Source organism: Brienomyrus brachyistius, chromosome 3 (assembly GCF_023856365.1).
Source record: "Brienomyrus brachyistius isolate T26 chromosome 3, BBRACH_0.4, whole genome shotgun sequence".
Taxonomy (NCBI): Eukaryota; Metazoa; Chordata; class Actinopteri; order Osteoglossiformes; family Mormyridae; genus Brienomyrus; species Brienomyrus brachyistius.
Genome location: NC_064535.1, coordinates 25,212,819 through 25,231,210, shown reverse-complemented (window position 1 = coordinate 25,231,210; position 18,392 = coordinate 25,212,819). Strand labels below are relative to the sequence as shown.

The 18,392-nt window shown below is 48.0% G+C and overlaps 1 protein-coding gene across 2 annotated transcripts in view; it reads left to right on the top strand.

Moving 5' to 3' along the window:
• The first annotated feature begins 213 nt into the window (after window positions 1-213).
• vwf (von Willebrand factor) overlaps window positions 214-18,392 on the top strand; it is a 32,463-nt gene continuing 14,284 nt past the window's right edge. Inside the window, exons 1-28 of one of the 2 annotated variants that reach the window (XM_049008032.1) lie at window positions 214-345; window positions 1,203-1,257; window positions 2,164-2,337; window positions 2,494-2,596; window positions 3,463-3,671; window positions 4,175-4,293; window positions 5,187-5,403; window positions 5,804-5,926; window positions 6,250-6,361; window positions 6,439-6,485; window positions 7,765-7,901; window positions 8,492-8,630; window positions 9,061-9,161; window positions 10,001-10,196; window positions 10,348-10,563; window positions 10,916-11,156; window positions 11,237-11,331; window positions 11,450-11,604; window positions 11,968-12,071; window positions 12,328-12,466; window positions 12,795-12,929; window positions 13,019-13,165; window positions 13,642-13,782; window positions 14,557-14,655; window positions 14,766-14,922; window positions 15,451-15,609; window positions 15,788-15,923; window positions 16,614-18,070. In XM_049008032.1, coding sequence (XP_048863989.1) covers window positions 1,203-1,257; window positions 2,164-2,337; window positions 2,494-2,596; window positions 3,463-3,671; window positions 4,175-4,293; window positions 5,187-5,403; window positions 5,804-5,926; window positions 6,250-6,361; window positions 6,439-6,485; window positions 7,765-7,901; window positions 8,492-8,630; window positions 9,061-9,161; window positions 10,001-10,196; window positions 10,348-10,563; window positions 10,916-11,156; window positions 11,237-11,331; window positions 11,450-11,604; window positions 11,968-12,071; window positions 12,328-12,466; window positions 12,795-12,929; window positions 13,019-13,165; window positions 13,642-13,782; window positions 14,557-14,655; window positions 14,766-14,922; window positions 15,451-15,609; window positions 15,788-15,923; window positions 16,614-18,070 — 5,113 coding nt within the window. In that variant the 5' untranslated portion in view covers window positions 214-345. Of the gene's footprint in view, window positions 378-1,202; window positions 1,258-2,163; window positions 2,338-2,493; window positions 2,597-3,462; window positions 3,672-4,174; window positions 4,294-5,186; window positions 5,404-5,803; window positions 5,927-6,249; window positions 6,362-6,438; window positions 6,486-7,764; window positions 7,902-8,491; window positions 8,631-9,060; window positions 9,162-10,000; window positions 10,197-10,347; window positions 10,564-10,915; window positions 11,157-11,236; window positions 11,332-11,449; window positions 11,605-11,967; window positions 12,072-12,327; window positions 12,467-12,794; window positions 12,930-13,018; window positions 13,166-13,641; window positions 13,783-14,556; window positions 14,656-14,765; window positions 14,923-15,450; window positions 15,610-15,787; window positions 15,924-16,613; window positions 18,071-18,392 lie in introns of both variants that reach the window. The other variant, XM_049008033.1, reaches the window with a different exon arrangement.

The following is an 18,392-nucleotide window of genomic DNA, read 5'->3' as shown; positions in this document are numbered from 1 at the left end:
AAAATGGCCTGTGCTTATCTCATGTGGCGAGACGCCTCTATCAGTTCTTCAGAAACTCATGTTTCCTTCTATTGTTATTGCCTAGCAGTCAAGCCAACACGGCACTCTAGTGAGGAACCCCTCTGCGACCACGTCAACGCCTCGGGCAGAACGGATATAACCCTGTCACAATATCAATCTGACATTTCATTGGCCAGTGAGGGGAAGAGGGGCTTCCTGCCTTATATAAGACTGCGGTGTGGACCAGGCTTTCCCAGAGTTCCATGTCTGGTCCAGACTGGAGCTCGGGGCTAATCGGACTGGATTTCAACGAGTTCCACGCCGCGGCCAGTCTGCAGAGCTAAGGTAGACATTCTGGGATACTCGCCAGATCCGAGGTGATTCACGGCTAGCGGAGCAGAGTGCGGTAAAGCAGATGTGACAGATCTATTGATTATGGATTGATAGTCAATTAACAAAGCGCTGTTTATTTTTCAGTGCCTTCTGGTTTATTGTATGGTCTTAAATACGCAGTGAAGCCTCATCAGTAAACGTTCTGCATTATTAATTTGGCCCCTGCATTATTAAACGCCATTCCTGCAGTTAAGCTGTTTTTATTCGAACAGGTTGCATTTGGGGTAGCCCCATGGCTGAGTGGGTGGCACTGTTCTCCCACACTTGCAGGTTTGGGGTTCTGATGTCTGCCTGTATGGGTGTGCATGTGGGTGTGGGGTTTGCATGTGCTCCCTGTGTAGTGTTTGTGATTTCCTCCAAAGGCATGCAGTTGGGCTAATTGGCATCCATACCCTGCTAGTATGTGCATGCCAATGCCCTGTAATGGACTGGCATCCCATACAGGGCGTGGCCCCCCTCTATGCTGCCCTTGACTGGGATAGGTAGTGGGACAGTGGATAGATGGATGTTTATTATTGGCATTTAATAGACATTACATTGAACTGTATCTGAAGAGCAGTGTCCAGCACTCTGCATAATTGTATTCCTTTGAAGTTTCACTTGCACTTCATTAACTGGTCCTTTTTGCCCTTTTTGTGACGGGCTGATCTTTATTCATAATGTTGCCGAGGGATATTTATTTACCTGTGCTGATGAACTGCGTGACGGCGGGTGATGATGCGGGTGACACGTCAGCGCCTACGTAGATGCAGTAACAGCAAGGCCTTGCGCATTAAATCAGTCCAGTTAATTAGCGCATCTGTGTTTAGATGGAGAGATACAGATGGGCTGGGATGATCTGGACCTGCCTCATTCACGTAACGGGTAGGTTTGTGGCAGACATTGTCGTCATCACTGTCATCACCGGGGGCGTCGTAAAGGGGGGAAGTTAGGGCAATTCCAAGGGCCCCTTGGATTGGGGATCCAATATGATGCTTTCATGGGGCCAAAAATCTATACCACCACCCATGATCATCACCGTCATCATCATCATCATTATTTATTCACTGTAGATTCTCATACTGAGTCATATTGCAGAGGTGGACATTTCAGGTCCAGAAAGTAAAAATCCAAACCAGGATTTTGTTTCAACCAACCAGTTAAGGACTCTGTGTGACTCTTTATGCTCAACTGGTTGGTTGAAACAAAATCCTGGTTTGGATTTTTACTTTCTGGACCTGAAATGTCCACCTCTGCTTGTTTGTTTAATTGTATTGTCTTTGTACCTTGTCTGTTTCACACTAAATGTATGTTTGTGCAATACCTTCCTTGCTTCTGTATGCACAAGAATTTCCACTAGGGATCGATAAAGTTCATCTAATCAAATTTAATATTTATTCTTGGTTGGACAGTAATAGGTATGTAGGTGTTTGTTCTGACCACAAGCTTAAACACTCATAAGACCAGGCCATCGTTTGTCTGTGGAGTTGCTTGCTTGCACAAATGACAATGGAAATGACTTTCAGGGACCTTTGGTGTGACTGCAGGGCTTTGGTCCTTGTTGCCTGAAGTCTGATTAACTTCAAGTCAAACTGTCACTCTAGGGAGGACAGGTTTCTTTGAAAGTCGCAGAAATTCATAGCTAAGGCCAATATGCAACGGTATAGTGTGATTATATATGTAATGCACACAGATGTATTAACAGGAGCCAGCAGGATTTCTGTTCCAGTTGCAGTTGAGGGGGGGGGGGGGGGGTTATGATGCTGATGTCTCCCTGTTCCTCACCCCCAGGGTGGGCTGTACTACCATGGACTCCAGGGGTGGAGGGTGGCACATCGGCGGGCCGCTGTAGCCTGTTCGGTCGTTACCACATCCACACTTTTGACGGCGTGCTGTACGACTTCCCCGGCGACTGTAGCTACATGCTGGCAGGCGACTGCAGCAATCGCGGCTTCACCCTGTTGGGTAGGGAGCACGGCCTGTTTGCACCGTCACGCCCCCCTGCTGGCTGCCATCTCCCTGCAGCTTGGGTGCCATAGCCGCAGTGCACACCTTCCCCTACGCATCCTGGCCATAATCGCAGAGTGTAACATCGCTGACTGGTGGCTTATGGCTTTACAGGTGATTTCCGGCACGGGGACAGGAAAGGCGTTTCCCTGTATCTGGGAGAGTTTTACGAGCTTCACATGACTGCAGACGGCAGATTGACCCAAGGGGAGAGCAGGTAGCCGGCCTGGTCACGAACACATCATGCTCCGTAACACATGAGGCTTAGGGACAGGACCTGGATTCTGACCAGCTGGCTGGAGATTGACGCTCCATGAGAGCCTGTTTCACCTGTTTAAGTCACACCTGTGAGAGAACCTAAGGCACTGCAACTAGCATATCCTATTATATTACAAGTGTGAGAAAAACTAGTGAACAGTCCAATATTACATAAAATACAAGTAGAAGTAAACTGATATAAATTGTAAAACGCCTCATCAGTTCTGAATATCAAATGTGATGTTTCCTATGTATACTGTATACCAGGGCTATTCAAATCACAGCCCTCAAGGGCCGAGAGCTGCTGGTTTTCCGTCTTTCACCTGTAAGCCAGGTGTGGAGCCTCTGTGGCCAATCGGAATCAGTAATTATTACACTACCTAGGAGGACTGAAAACAAGGTCTGGATTTGGAAGCTAGGGCCAGATTTGTAGAGCCCTGCTGTACACTAATGTTGCTTCAGGTATTAATACAAAAATATATTTGTATTTTATGATTTATATATGCTTATGACCTGTGCCTTTCCTTTGTGTCAGTGGTGTGTGTGTGTGTGTGTGTATGTGTGTGTGTGTATGTGTGTGTGTGTGTGTGTGTGTGTGTGTGTGTGTGTGTGTGTACTGGTCATTATTACACAATGTGATAAAAACCTGTAACTTATTACCATGAGATGTAAAAAGGTCCCCACAAGGATAAACCTCAGTTTTATAAAAATCTGTAACTGCAATCGAGAAACTAAATTAGTCAAAATGAGTGTTTGGGCGATAGCTAATACTCGGACAAAGACATGGCCACACTTGCTGCCATTTGTTGTCATCTCCTCACCCAGGCTCTCGCTGCCATATGCCTCAAAAACCATCTTCGCCGGTGCTGAGCTGGGCTACTACAAACTATGGAGCGAGGAGTTCGGGTTCACGGTGAAGATCGACTCCGCTGGCAATGTGGACGTGACGCTGTCTAAGCAGCTATTCAACCGGACCTGTGGCCTGTGCGGCAATTTTAACGCCATACCTGAGGATGACTACATGGCTCAGGAAGGTCTGTCTCAGCTTCTCCAAAGCAATGAGGTTTTCAAAGAGCAGACTGTGGTGTTTGTCTGGTTGAACTGTCAGTAAGACAATAAAATATATTACAAATAGTCTTTAAAAGAGAACCATCACTGTTTTCTGTATATTTTTCTTCTAAGTTTTCCTCTAGACCTCTTTGTCTTGAAACTCCTATAGAATTTCCCACAATTCATCTGAAATGGGCAGGTCCTGGTTATGGCCTTTAACTGCAAGGAAATGACTGGAGTTGACTTTCGGGAATTCAGGAAAATGGCCTCGCATACAGGAAAGGGGGGGGAAAGGGTTTTATATAAATTCAGCTTTCATCACCTATTTTTCTCATACAGGTGAAATGCGAGGATTAGTCACTTGAAGGCGCTTGAAAGATTTTGCTTGTGCATTTTTCTAGCTTGCAGAAAATCTGCCATGTTTCCTTAGCACGACAGAGCTCTTCCGAGTCGTTCTTTGGATTGACTCACTGAATTATTTTCCTAGGATTCCTTACTGAGAGCAGCTACGACTTCGCCAACTCTTGGGCCATGCATGGAACCGGGGAGTCCTGCCGACGCGTCTCTCCGCCCAGCAAGACTTGCAATACATCCAGCAGCACCGCGGTATACCACGTCTTGCCTTTCCGCATCACGCAGAACTGTGCTATACCACGATGCATTAGCCGCTAAATACCGTAGTATTTGATGCCCTGCAAAAATCACATTGTAACCGATTACACCACGCACATTTCATTAACATACCACACGTATCGCTATGAGAATTCTTCAAGTTGCGACAGCAAATAGGAGCATGTCACACGGCGACTGGGCAGGGAAGTCACAAGGGATTCTCCCTTACAGGAACAATAGGGTCATTGCTAGACAGCTGTCAGCACTGAGTGTTTTTCCGGCAGAAGTAAACACAGTCACCCTTCCACATTTCAGATTTTTAAAATTGTGGTTTCGGTTATTCACGAGGTGGCCGTGACCAGTTAAATGGGAATATTTCTGGAGCTTAATTAAAGAAAACTGACTAATAATAATAATAATAATAATAATAAACTATACTGAAAACGTTTTGGATCACATAAAATATAAATATTAGTGTTATTTAATATTCATTAGTGTAAGTGCGTACTATATTTTTAATTAAAAAAAAGATCATTAAAAAAGAACAGTGGGATGTATGCATCTTGGTTTGGGTTTACTGCTCATTTATGGCTCAGAAACCAGACTCATTTACGTTACCCATGTCTCTGTGACTGGAATCTTGCGTTTTTTGCAGTAACTCTAAGACTTGCCATGAGTTTTTGCATTTTTAAAGGCCCAAGTATTATTCACAGATTTTCAGATATGTGGGAATCTTCCTCCCGTAACCCTCACGAATGTGAAGGGATGACTGTACTTCCTAAAGATGCTGTATCACGCTTGGTCAGTCTTCCCCCCGAGTCTATTTGCCTTTGGGTTTATGAAATCTGCAGCTGGTCACATGGGCTTCTCCTCGTCGCCCCCTGCAGGACATGATGAGCAGGTGCAACTTACTGCGCAGCTCTGGCTCGTTCCTGCGCTGTGGCCACCTGGTGGACCCCGAGGCCTTTGCCTTGCTGTGCGAGGAGGATGCGTGCCACTGCGACGGAAATCCCAGCTGCCATTGCCAAGCCCTGCTGGAGTACGCCAGGACCTGCGCTTCCCACGGCATCTTCCTCCATGCCTGGCAGGCCGATAGCCAGTGTGGTGGGTCCCTCCCCCCAATCCCTGTCTCCAGTAAAACTCACCTCCTAAGATATGTTTGCTAATTCTTTTCTGTAGCTTCCTGACACCGGTCCTACTGAGCAATGATGCCCCCTTTCTCTGATGAAGAGTAGGGCAGTGTGCAGCTCAGCAGGTTATGGCACTATGCCTGGTATCAGAAGGTCATCAGTTCAGATCCCAGGATCAGCAAAGATGATTTTACCATCTGCTACATAAAGTAAATGTAATTCAAATGTCTCCTCCTGGATTATTTAGCTAAGTCGACGCACCCATTTGCCTACAATCCTGTCATTGTCTGCTAGGTTTATTGACCCACTTACAAGCTGATCACAGCTGAGGCAGTGATGAGGCTGAATGGTGCATTCTGTTCTGCGCCCTTCAGCCCCTAGGTGCCCGGTGGGGATGCAGTACAGCGAATGTGCCAAACCCTGTGCTTCCACCTGCCAGAGCCTCAACATCCATGAAGTATGCAAGGAGGAGTGCATTGATGGCTGCACCTGCCCAGGTAGAGGCATGCTCCACACTGCCGCCCTGCTGGCAGTGCAGGGAAATGTTTTTATGAGAAGTGTTTGTCAATGTTTTTATGTGTAAACACTATGATCAGTGAATGGGTAGGATAAAAACAGAAGGGCGTGTTTAAAGATGGGGGCAGTTATGCTTTTTTTTGTGCAGTCTGGCCCCAAGGCATGTTGCACCATGTGACCCCAAATGCAATACCAGTGAAGAGGCACTAGGGGGCGCCCCAACAAATTGTTGTTACTCTTGTCTTTGCATACATGCATGTACACCATGTAACACAGCTGTTGCCCCCCCCTGTTTGAATGGCAGTGGGGAAGGTTTTGGATGGTACCCGCTGTGTGCCTGTTTCTCAGTGCTCCTGCATGCACAAGGGCAGACGCTACCCCCCTGGGTCCAGCATCCCTCAGGACTGCAACACCTGGTGAGTAACCCCCCCCCAGCCAGCATGCTGCCCCCCACCATGATGCCTCTGTAATGCTGGCTCCTTTTCGCTCCCAGCGTCTGTCGCCATGGGTCCTGGGAGTGCACCAACGAAGGCTGCCCAGGTGAGTGCCGGATATATAACCATGTAAATAAGGGTTTGAACCCCCCAACCATGTAATAAATAAACCCCCCTGAAATTTCCAAATGAAATGAAAATGCAAGGTACCGTGGAGACTAGTTAGGTATATTTGCAAGTGAAAATCCTTTCTTGATTCAACATTTTGTTCAAACCAACCAGATGAGTACTCTGTGACTGTGACTCAGCTGGTTGGTTTAAACAAAATCTTGGTCCGAATTTTTACTTTCTGGACCTGAACTTTCCACTTCTGATTCAAGTCTGACTTTATTTTCCTCTTCTTTCATTTCTAGCAGTTTTTTTTACCCTTGGCTTCATGCCAGTTTCTCTCTGTTTCTTTCCTTTCTCTTCTCAAAAACACAGCCGGTTTTTTGCTGTCTTTGCAAAGAGTCATTTAAAACAGCGCTTCCTAGCCTGGTCTTTGGGGATCCCTCCACAGTCCACGTTTTTACTCCTTCTCGGCTCCTTGTCAGACAGTCCACATTTTTGCTCCCTCCCAGCTCCCACAGTAAGAACGCGGACTGTCTGGGGGTCCCCACGGACCAGGCTGGGAAAGACTGATTTAAAAAACCCAAGACAAAGAGATGGGATAGCCTGAACTGAAGTGCTTTTAAAACAAATTCCCACGAATCCTTCTACTAAATTTGATCCTCAACAATGCTGCCCTTTTCCCTTCCGCATCTCTAATCCACACATCAGGCTCATTTCTGCAAATGTTTTTATATTTATTCTCGGGAAGAAGGCAGAAGATTCTCAAAGGAAAATCTTAATTTAAATTATAATACAGTCAGTTGAGGTAGCTGGTGCATGAATAAATCTGGCTGGGTGCATGAGAAGGTGCTCTTAGGTGTCTGGTTATCTGCCTCCATATGAGTGGCAGGTATCCGGTGTTTTCCAGGTTATTGACAGGCAGCTGGCAGGTCAGCCCCGGGTCCTCAGGAAGGACAGCATTAGCCGTCTCTGCTATTATCTTGTTTTGCCACATGACGGCAATCAATGCCTAGACTGATTTGATCTAATCATGTCCCAGCAGTGTGTGTGTGTGTTTGTGTGTGTGTGGGGGAAGTGAGCGTAATCTGAGCTGGGGTCAGAAGGTGACTTGGGCTGGTGTGGGCCGAAGCACAATATATATCTCCATGGAAGTTAAAGGGCCGGCACTCCCTGTCTTTTTCCGCAGCCTCTTTAGTTCGAGTGCCGGAACTGGTGTCACTCTGGTTTCATGCCGGAAGAATGCGGTTTCACTCTGCATGCTCCTCTCTCCTCAGGGGAGTGCTTGGTCACTGGCCAGTCCCACTTCAAGACATTCGACAACAAGTTCTTCACTTTCAGTGGGACCTGTCAGTACCTTTTGGCCAAAGACTGTCAGGACAACCTGTTTTCGGCCGTCATTGAAACGGTGCAGGTAAAAATTAGCTCTGGTGACCGTGCCGGCTCTCTGCTGCCCTTGGAAAACCAGTCCCACACCTCAGTCAGCCAATAAACAAAACATACCTGTTACGGGTGATCTGTCTGTTTCCGCATCCCTCCTTTGCAGATTTCAATGAGCGTGCCAGTGATTTAAACATGCATATATGCATCAAAAAGCTACTAACTTAGTGTTTTAATTAGAGAAATACGGGAAATGGGAATCAGGAAGCCAAACACAATCGCAGCCGAACTGCCAACGTTCACAGAACGGACAGACGGTACAGACACGGAGTCCGGCGCTTTTAGGCAGGATAGGAATTATAAAGCATTAGAGTGCCGTGGCATTTTGAACAAACAGGATGAGAGATTATCAGAAAGTTCCACGATGGGTGAAAACAGAAGCTAACAGAAGTTAATACAGGATAAGCAAGTTCAGGAGGAAAAAAAGGGACCATAATTATTGTGGAAAAATATCGAGGAGATGATAAGGCTGCAGTACTCAGAAGGCATGTAGACTAAATATGACTGAAGCCATGGGATCCAAAGTCTGGATGTAGATGCCGGGCTTGTGATGTCTGTCTGCAGTGTGCCGACGACCAGGATGCAGTTTGCACGCGCTCGGCGGTCTTGCGCTTCCACTTGCTCGCCAACTCGACGGTGAAGCTGAAGCACGGAGGTGTGGTCGCCGTGGACGGCATGGATGTCCAGCTGCCCCTGCTTCACGGTGTGTAGTTGCCACAGAGCGTGTCGGGTCACACCAGGAGGGGGCGCGTTCTCATTAAGGGGAGCCTCATTAAAGGGAAGCTCGTTAAGTAGAAGCTCGTTAACGGCCCTGGTTCCCTGGCAGGAAATGAGATCCTTGTTACCTTTTGGTGCCTCACTAAATACATCAAGACTGAAAGATTCTGTAGATATCAAAGCAGGGATTGAATATTTAACTTTAGTATATAAATATTAATAAATGGCAGCAGGTAATATAGTGGCTGACTATAGTGTTAGTGGTCTTTGGAGCCACGTTGCTGTAGAAAATGGGAAAAATCGGTAGCTTGCTTTGGATATAAGCATCAGCTGGGCTACAAAATCTAATATAGAGTGAAACGATTTCTAAGAACAAATAGTGACATAGCAGAGAAAACACTGTGGTCTCCCTACAGGACTTCTCCGCATACAGAGGACAGTGCTGTCCGCAGTGCGCCTGACTTATGGGGACGATTTCCAGATGGACTGGGATGGCCGGGGCGAGATCCTGCTCAAGGTGAGAGTTAAACCCCGGTCCCGATGTACGATACACAGACTCTCCTCTACTTACAAACGAGTTACGTTCCGAACAGCCGTTCGTAACTTGAAATGATTCAACATCATTTTAAGGATATATGCAAGTACAAAGAACTAGGATGCTGGGAGTACAAATGCTACACTGGGGCCGGAAGTCGTACTAGGCGGAATTGGCACGCAGAAAAAAAAATTGATGTTGCGGACAGGAAACGGGAACACAATTTGGACTTACAGTCCTCTTTGTTCATATATTTGAAAGTTCATAAGTAGAGGAGCATCTGTATTACATAACATGATGACACCTTGATGCAGTGTTTCCCAGTCCAGTCCTCAGGGACCCACAGACATTTCCATGGACTGTCTGGCCTGGAGCTGGGAGGGACCAAAAACATGGACCGACTGTGGGTCCCCAAGGACCGGATTGGGAAACGCTGCATCAGGGTGTCATCATGCGGTGCTGAGATACTGTATGTATCTGTATAGAGTCAGGATATCGATGTCAGATGAGCTTTTCCTGTAGCCAACACTTTCTCTGCTGTCCCAGAATACAGCAGATTATATGACAGTAGCTCTGGTTAAAGAAATGGCAAGAGAATCCGGGGTTTGCTGTTGTACCCTTAAGCATTTATGAAACAGAATTACAGTATGCGTCTTTTATAAAGCATTCATCAAGGACAGTAAAATAGCAATACTATGTTTAGTGAGAATTTGCTTTTGTATTAAGGTATTTGCCCCCTCGGGGGTTGCTGTAGCAAAAAGGGACAAGGTTTCTTTAGTGTCAATAATAACCAAGGGATTGTTCTTTTTCTCATGTGACAGTTGGGACCCGTGTTTGCGGGTAAGACATGTGGCCTCTGCGGGAACTACAACGGAAACCAGGGTGACGACTTTCTGACCACCAGTGGGCTCGTGGAGACGCAGGTGGTCGGCTTCGGAAACTCCTGGAAAACGAGCGGAGACTGCAACAATGTTGCCAAGCAGGACGTTGACCCCTGCATCCTCAACCCCAAGAGAGGTGCGCCTTCATCCCGTGCTCATCGAATGCCCTCTGATGGCACGGCACACTTGGCGCGCGTGATCGCGGGTTTTCATAGTAAATCACGCGGTGGGCCCTCCTTCCCTTTGGCTCTCGTCAACCTCCCGCCGCGCCTCCTCCATCCCCGCAGTCCGCTCTGCAGAGGAGGCCTGCACGGTGCTGCTCTCCATCCAATTCGAGCCGTGCCACGACGAGGTGACCCCCGTGCCCTTCCTGCGGAACTGCCGCTTCGACGTCTGCTCCTGCACCGACGGCCAGGAGTGCCTCTGCTCCGCCGTGGGCAGCTACGCCGCCGCCTGCGCCAGGAAGGGAGTCTTAGTCAACTGGAGGAGCCCCAAGTTCTGCGGTAATGGTTCCCTTGGCAACAAAGCTCTCGGCCAGAAACGACCCCGATGCTGCGGGGATATTGACAGGTGGCTTAAACTCCCACAAATCCTTCTACTATGAACTGGACTCTAGTCCAGTTACTCTTTTGAACCCAATAAGGGTCCAATTCTGATGCTAGTTTAACTGTTGTTGTGAAATAAGAAGCTGAACTAATGCACCATTAGTGGGATGAATGCTGGGACTGCTTTGTGTAGATGGTCCAGGTTTAGCTTGTGCAAGAATGTAGCCAAATGCCATGCTGCTTCTCCGGGAGGGTGCTGGTTCTCTCGGGAGTCGGGACCTGCTCCCTGACTGGTCTCGTTTTATTCCAGCCATGCACTGCCCTCAGGGCCAGGTGTACGAGCAGTGCGGGAGCCCCTGTAACCAGACCTGCCGCTCCATCTCTTTCCCGGACTCCGAATGCCGGGAATTGTGCATGGAAGGCTGCTACTGCCCCCGGGGGCTGTTCCTGAACGACGTGGGCGAGTGCGTCCCCCGCACCCGCTGCCCCTGCCACTACGACGGCGAGATCTTCCAGCCCAACGACGTCCTGTCCAGCCACCAGAGCATCTGGTGAGCGGCCGCGCCGCCAAATCTGCGGCTATTCCTCAGCTGACGCTAACATAACGGCCGCTTCCTCTGACCGCCCGCAGCTACTGTGAGGACGGAGCGATGCGCTGCAGCTCCAGCCACATGTCAACGGCCATGCTGTCGGACCTCTTCTTTGAAGATCTCCCACCAGCCAGGGGTAACACTGCCTTTCCGGACCACCAACCCCGGCCAGAACTCTCTGGGCCATAGATAAATTATTTAACCGGGGCACGCTGCCATTAATATGTCCATATTTGCATACTCACCACACACAGCACGGCGGTCCGTCACCTGCCAGCCGCCCCTGGAGAATCTGCGCTGCGCCAGCCCCCAGGACCAGGGCATTGAATGTGCCAAGACCTGCCAGACGTACGATCTGGAGTGTGTGAGCCAGGGCTGTGTCTCGGGCTGCACCTGCCCCCCCGGGACGGTGCGTCTCACCTAAAACCTGAAAATGCCTGCTTGTTTTCCATTGGCTGGGCTGAACACGTATTACACGTAATAAATGCAACTCACATCACTCTTATGACTGCAGGTAAACCATTCTATTAACACTTTTGCCCGCATAGCCTTTCACATATTTTTCTTGTACCGTTTGCTTTACTTTGGACAAAAGTGATGAATAAATCATTTTAAATGTAAATGGATTCTTGAGTGGTTTAGCGCAGCACGGCATCCAACTCTGTAAGTCCTGAAAGTCCATGCGGTAAATGCGAATGATTAGCGCTGGAGGTTCTTTTATCAGTTCTAGTCTTAATCAAATCTAATTTAATCTAAATCTGTTGTCATGCAGGTCCGGCACAAAAATACATGTATTCCTCCGGACCAGTGCCCCTGTTTCCATAACAACAAGCCATACAAGTCAGGCCAAACAATCACCATGGGCTGTAATACCTGGTAAATTACTCAGTGCCAAGGAACAATCTATTTTTTGCTTTATATGTGTATATCTCTATATAACTTTGTAAAGGTATTGTGTTTGATTTTTCAATAGTGTGGCATTATTCGACTTATCATGTACTACTATTTAAGTTATGAAGTCGACGTAAAGTCTAACCTACTCAGCCGTAAGTCATGGCTGGGACCCGGATATCGGGTGTCAGGGGACGGTACTGGTTTCTCTCCATCTCTTTCTTTCTGTCTGTCCTGCCAGCGTGTGTAACAACCGTAAATGGGAATGCACTCAGAAAGTGTGCGATGCGTCCTGCAAGACTGTCGGGGAGTCCCACTACATCACCTTCGACGGGCTGAAATTCACCTTCCCCGGGCTCTGCCAGTATGTACTGGTCCAGGTGAGTCAACCAGCGCTGAAGGAGTGATCTGCCTCTAAACCAAGGGTCCTTCAATCAGGACTTGGGGGTCCGGATATACTGGAGCGGGGGTTCTGGGATTTTTTTTAAGATGGGGTGGCATAACAAGGCTGTAATTCAGAAAGAGGGACCATCGTTATTATTGATGTTCTGAATTCGTGATTGACAGGGGCAGGGACCAATCAGATTTCAGCTAGGATCTCACTGACTGTATATGCACCGCTAATTGGCCAAGAATCGCCTTATCTTTTTTCTAGCTTTAATTTGCTACATTTTCTTTAACCGTTGTTCTAATTCTTATTTTGTACAGGATTTCTGTGGTGACAGTCATGGTACCTTCCGGGTGCTGGTGGAGAACACAGCATGCGGGGTGACAGGACATAAGTGCGGCAAGTCGGTCATCGTGCTGTACAAGGGGGGCCTGATTGCCTTGGAGCACGGCGAGGTGGGCGGGGCCAGCAGCCACCCGAGACACTTACAAGGGGCCCCATACTGCATCTCTGCTCTTCCTGACGCCATCCTCCTCCTCCACAGGTGACGATGAAGAAGCCGGTGCTGAAGGAGACGGAGGTGGAGATTGTGCGTTCGGGCCTCTACTACATACTGCTCCTGGGCAAGGACATCATGATTACCTGGGACCAGGGGACCAGACTGGTGGTGCAGATCAAGGGCCACTACAGGGTACGGGCAAGCGTGTCCGAGTGTGCAGACATGTGCTTCAACACAACTAAACATGCAGAAGTTGGTGAATATCATCACTCACCCACACACACACACATAGACACACACACACACACCCAAATGCCAAATGTTGATGCATGTGAATCACTCATGAACAACAGAACAACACCTGCCGATACGTCTATTCAGAGGGCTTTCAATTCACACAAGAGCTGTGTTCCGGAAATACATATTCAAATTTGAAATGTGTGTAATCTTGCATACTTTAACATATTTTTCTCTGATTGAAAAATAAAATTAAACGGTGTAACGGTGCAATTTGTGGTATCGTGACTCGTAATTTAGAGCAAACCATAGCTGAGGATGTACGGCATTATTTTAATCTCTCTGTTCTGAGCTCTAGCAAAAGCGAATCCTACTGGACACACACACACATTCATATGCGTCTCCATCTTTTATTTCCTGTGGGCCTACAGGAGAAAGTCTGTGGCCTGTGTGGGAATTTCGATGGCAACCAGAACAACGACCTCATAAGCAGTAACAACCAGCTGGAGGTGGTAGCTGCGGATTTCGGCAACTCCTGGAAGGTGAAGCCAAGCTGCGCAGATGCAGTTCCGGTAAGAAGGAAGTCGGCGCCCTCTGCTGGCAAGGACGGTGTAATGTACTCCTGTAGGAGAACTGTGGCCTGTACTACGAAGTGAGGTTACTGGCTTATCTGGGTAACTTGTCGGATTTAAGGTACCGCAGTTTAAATTGACTTCATATTCGTTCACTTACATTTTGCCCAGACTACCTTAAATCTGACAAATTACCGCGATAAGCCAGTAACCCCACTTCATAGTACAGGCCCCTGCTCTGCCTAAGCAATACATATATTTATATCATCACATTCTAATGAAAAATGCATATGTCCACTTTCGGACAACTATGACTTTTTACTTTAGCTGGAACACATCCATTCTTCTCTTTTTACTGATAGAGTTTGTCATCTAATTGACCAATGAAAAGATGCTTTGCGAAGTCATCCGTTTACTTTTCTTGCTTGTACTAGTTAACGCCTGTATTTATGATGGTCATTTGTATGGATTACTTTACATTGGTGATTTTAGCAACTTAAGACTGATAGCTAGAGATATCATTGCTGATCGTGAATGCAAAGCAAGATCAGTTTGTGTATTGTTGACTGAATGAAAATAATCCATATAAGTCCATTTAAAACGTTAAAACACGTCACTGACGTCTGTATAAATATAGGTTTCTATCTGCTGCGTTTCACTACTTTGTTTTAGCAGTTTCTGAGAAAATGGGCTTTTTCAAGTTCCTGAATAATGGATTTTTGTACGTGTGTTTTTCATTGGACGACGACAAAACGCCTCGCGTTGCTTTTGTAGTTGCCGTCTCAGTGCAGTGACAACATTGGGAAGTTGGTGAACGTGGAGCAGTCCTGCGGCCTGCTGACTGGCGAGCTCTTCGCAGAATGCAATGACCTGGTAGGGGTTACCGAGGCCTCTGCCCGATGTTAGCATGGCTCCCGGTCCATTCCCACGACGAGGCTGTCATGGTACAGTGGGGGTGTAATACTCTGCCTGCCGCCTGACAGGTGGATCCGGAGCCCTACTGGGAGATCTGCATCCATGACACCTGCTCGTGCTCTTCGGTCGGGGACTGTTCGTGCTTCTGCGACGCCATCGCCTCCTATGCCCATGAGTGCGCCCAGAGGGGGTTGAAGGTACACTGGAGGTCCAACGACCTTTGCCGTAAGTACACACTGTTGCCCAGAAAAGCCATTGATGCAGACCAACCCAGTCCTCGGGGAACCCTGGACAGTCCACGTTTTTTCTTCCTCTCAGCTCCCAGCGCACCTGTAGCAGGTATTCGGTGCTCCTGATTGGCTGGGACCTGGGAGGGAGCAAAAACGTGGACTGTCCAGGGTTCCCTGAGGACTGGGCTGGGAAACACTGATATAGCCGAACGAGTAGCCATTGTGCTAACAGTCCAAATGCTGCTGGTTCAAATTCCAGGGCTCCCACATAAGTTGTAACTCTTCCCTCTCATGTAATTTGCTTTAGATAAAAGCATCAAGTAAATGTATGTAATATCAATGATACTGCGGGCAATTGGTGACGTGATCTGTGATGAGCATCTGGCTATTTTCTTTCTTTTAAGTTGGAAAAGCTGCGGGAGGCTCTTCGGGACGTTTTAATGAACAGGTGGTTCTGAGGCACATCCGAGTCGCATGATTGCTTAGCGATTAAATAGGAAATGATATCCTTGTCACTGCCCAGCCTTGAGCTGCCAGGACCTGAACAAGGCGGAACCAGAGTTTGAGTGTGAATGGAGGTACAACACCTGCGCCAGTGCCTGTCCCATAACCTGCCAGCACCCAGAGCCGCTGGACTGTCCCCAGGGATGCCTGGAGGGCTGCCATGCTTTCTGCCCTACAGGTCAGTGGCAAGCTATGTAAATTACCTCTTTAGAGAAGCTACTGCCAAGTGAACAAATAAATAGACGATTGATGAAGAATGTTTTGGTCTTCTTGGATGGAGATATGGGGCAAACTCAGCATGAGTGGCAGCTTGCCTCCCCCGGTGCTTATCCTGGTCTCCTTTTTGGGCCCCACAGGGAAGATCTTCGATGAGGTGGCCATGAGGTGCGTGAGCCCCACAGAGTGCCAGGTGTGCATGCATGAAGGCCAACGCATATCTCATGGCAAGAGGGTCATCTTCAACCATGACAGGGCGGAGCTTTGCCAGATCTGGTGAGGAGGGGCTTTGAGGATCAGGGACCTACCTGTGGTCTCCATGCTCAGCTCTGACGTGGATAAAGACTGTGTAGACCTCGAGTTGTTCAACTGATGATATCTTTGCAGGCTAGGTCTGGTTGCTCTTCTGCTTTCCTTCACCCTACAGACCAATCCCCATCACTGCTAGCTCTTGTTGTAATTATAGCATGATGTCAGTGTGGCCGTAAGATGTAGAGTGTCAAGTTCAGCTGCCTCCTCAACCTGTCTTGTTACTCATTCGTCTCAATTTCTCACCAAAGACTGAAGCTTGGCGATCTGCAAAAGACAGGATAGAGACTCACCCACACACATACACGTTCAGAGTTTGGCATGTTGCAAGGCACGGCACTGTGGATGCAGGGGTGGAGCTTAAGAATTTTTGCTTCTAGCCAGCTGGACTAGTTCACTGGTTCACAATTTTTTGTACTTGTCTTTCATCTAAATTCCTCGTCTTAGGCAAGGGGACGAACTTAATTTCCAGCACTCAGAGGATGAAATGGTATCACGTGAGATGTCCCCAAATCGTTGTCTTTATGTCTACTTCGAGATTGAGATTCCTTGTTTATGGAGACTAGCTGTGAAGCAGCCTGACACTATAATTGTTTTATAGGTTTGTTTAAGGCCCCGTAATGACACCTTCTACTGTATTCTTTTTTTTTATTGCAGTCATTGCGAGAACAACAACCTAACCTGTGAGATGTGCCCTGCGGAATTACCAAGCACCGTGGCCCCCACCTCGCCCTTGACCACCCCCACCTCGCTGCCCTTCTCCACGGCCGTCCCAGAGGGTACCTGCGACCGTGCCATGGACCTGGCCTTCCTGGTGGATGGCTCCTCCGCATTGACAGAGGAGGACTTCGGGGCAGTGAAGCGCTTCATCCTGACTGTGGTGGAGCGCTTCCGGATGGGCTCGGCGCACACACGCGCTACCGTCCTGCTCTTCCACTCAGGTGTGAAGAGTTACGAGATGCAGGTACAGAAGTGGATCTTCCGCAAGATGGTGCAAGAGATGAAGTACAGTGGTGGCAGCATTGCCTTCATGGACGAGGCCATCAAGTACCTGTCGGTCTACATCTACGACAAGGATAAGCGTGTGTACGCGGGCCGCGTGGCCGTCCTGCTTACCGCCAGCCCCAACCCCCGGCCAATGAGGTCTATCCAACGTCTACTGAAGAAGAAAGACATCACCACCCTTGCTGTAGCCATTGGCCCCAAAGTCAACATGATGCAGATCAATGAGATCACAAAGGCCAACCCTGACAGCAGGGCCTACATCCTTAGCAGTGCTGAAGAGCTAGATGACAGGATCGTTGAGGTCACAGACTATCTGTGCACCTTGGGTCTGGAACCAGAGGTTCCTAAGCCTAAGCCCACACAAGCCATTGTTGTGCCGGTGAACCCAGTCACGTCTGGAACTGACTGGCTTGTAACTCCAACCGAGAAGGTTCTGACACCCACCACTGCTGCAACCTTGCCCGTCAACCAGCTCTCCACAACTCAGCTGTCCACGTGGGCTATGAAAGATATTACCTTTGTCATTGAGGGCTCGGACAATGTTGGAGAGACCGACTTCAACAAGACCAAGGAATTCCTGGAGAGTATCATCACAGAGCTATCGGTGCGAGAGGAGTACGTCCGCTTCACTGTAGTTCAGTACTCACTTACCATCACAGTGGAGATCACGAGGATGGACTTGCGGCAACGACAACAAGCACTGGAGAAGATCCGGAAGATCCGCTGGAGAGGCGGGTCGGCCACCAACACCGGCACTGCCCTGCGCACCGTGACCCAAACCACCTCCGCTCAGATGCAGCCCTCCTCAGAGCAGAAACTCAACATGGTGTTCATGGTTACCAGTAACCCACCTACAGACCAGATCCAGCGACACACTGAGCTGTCCAATACAGTGATTTACCCAATTGGGGTGGGGCCCAAGATCCGGGAGGTGGACTTAGAACCCTTCAGCTTCCCCCAGAAACCCATCATGGTTGACAGCTACAACAGCCTGAACTCCATCGTGAACCAAGTGGTGAACATCACTCAGTACACCAGAATAACACAAAGCCCTACTCTTTCTCCCAGGGAACCAACGCTAGCTCCCAGACCTACACTTCCAACTTCAGGTAATGTTTAAAATAATGGGAACGTGTTGTGTTAATTTCTTACTAAAATGTGTAGTTAAAATTAATTTTAGTGGGGGTGCAGGGGGTGACAATGCATCCACTCTGGTCACCCCTGTATTAATAACGTGTGGATGGAAATGCTTTTCGAACATATTGAGTTCAATAAAATAATTTAGTATAGTTAAATTTGAAAATGTGGCTTATGTTAGTCATATTAGTATGTAATAATAATTCATTAAAAAAGTATTTATTTATTTTTTTACAAATTTATTTATCTGGATAAATTGAGCTCTCTCACTTTGTACCTCCTGGGGAAAAAATA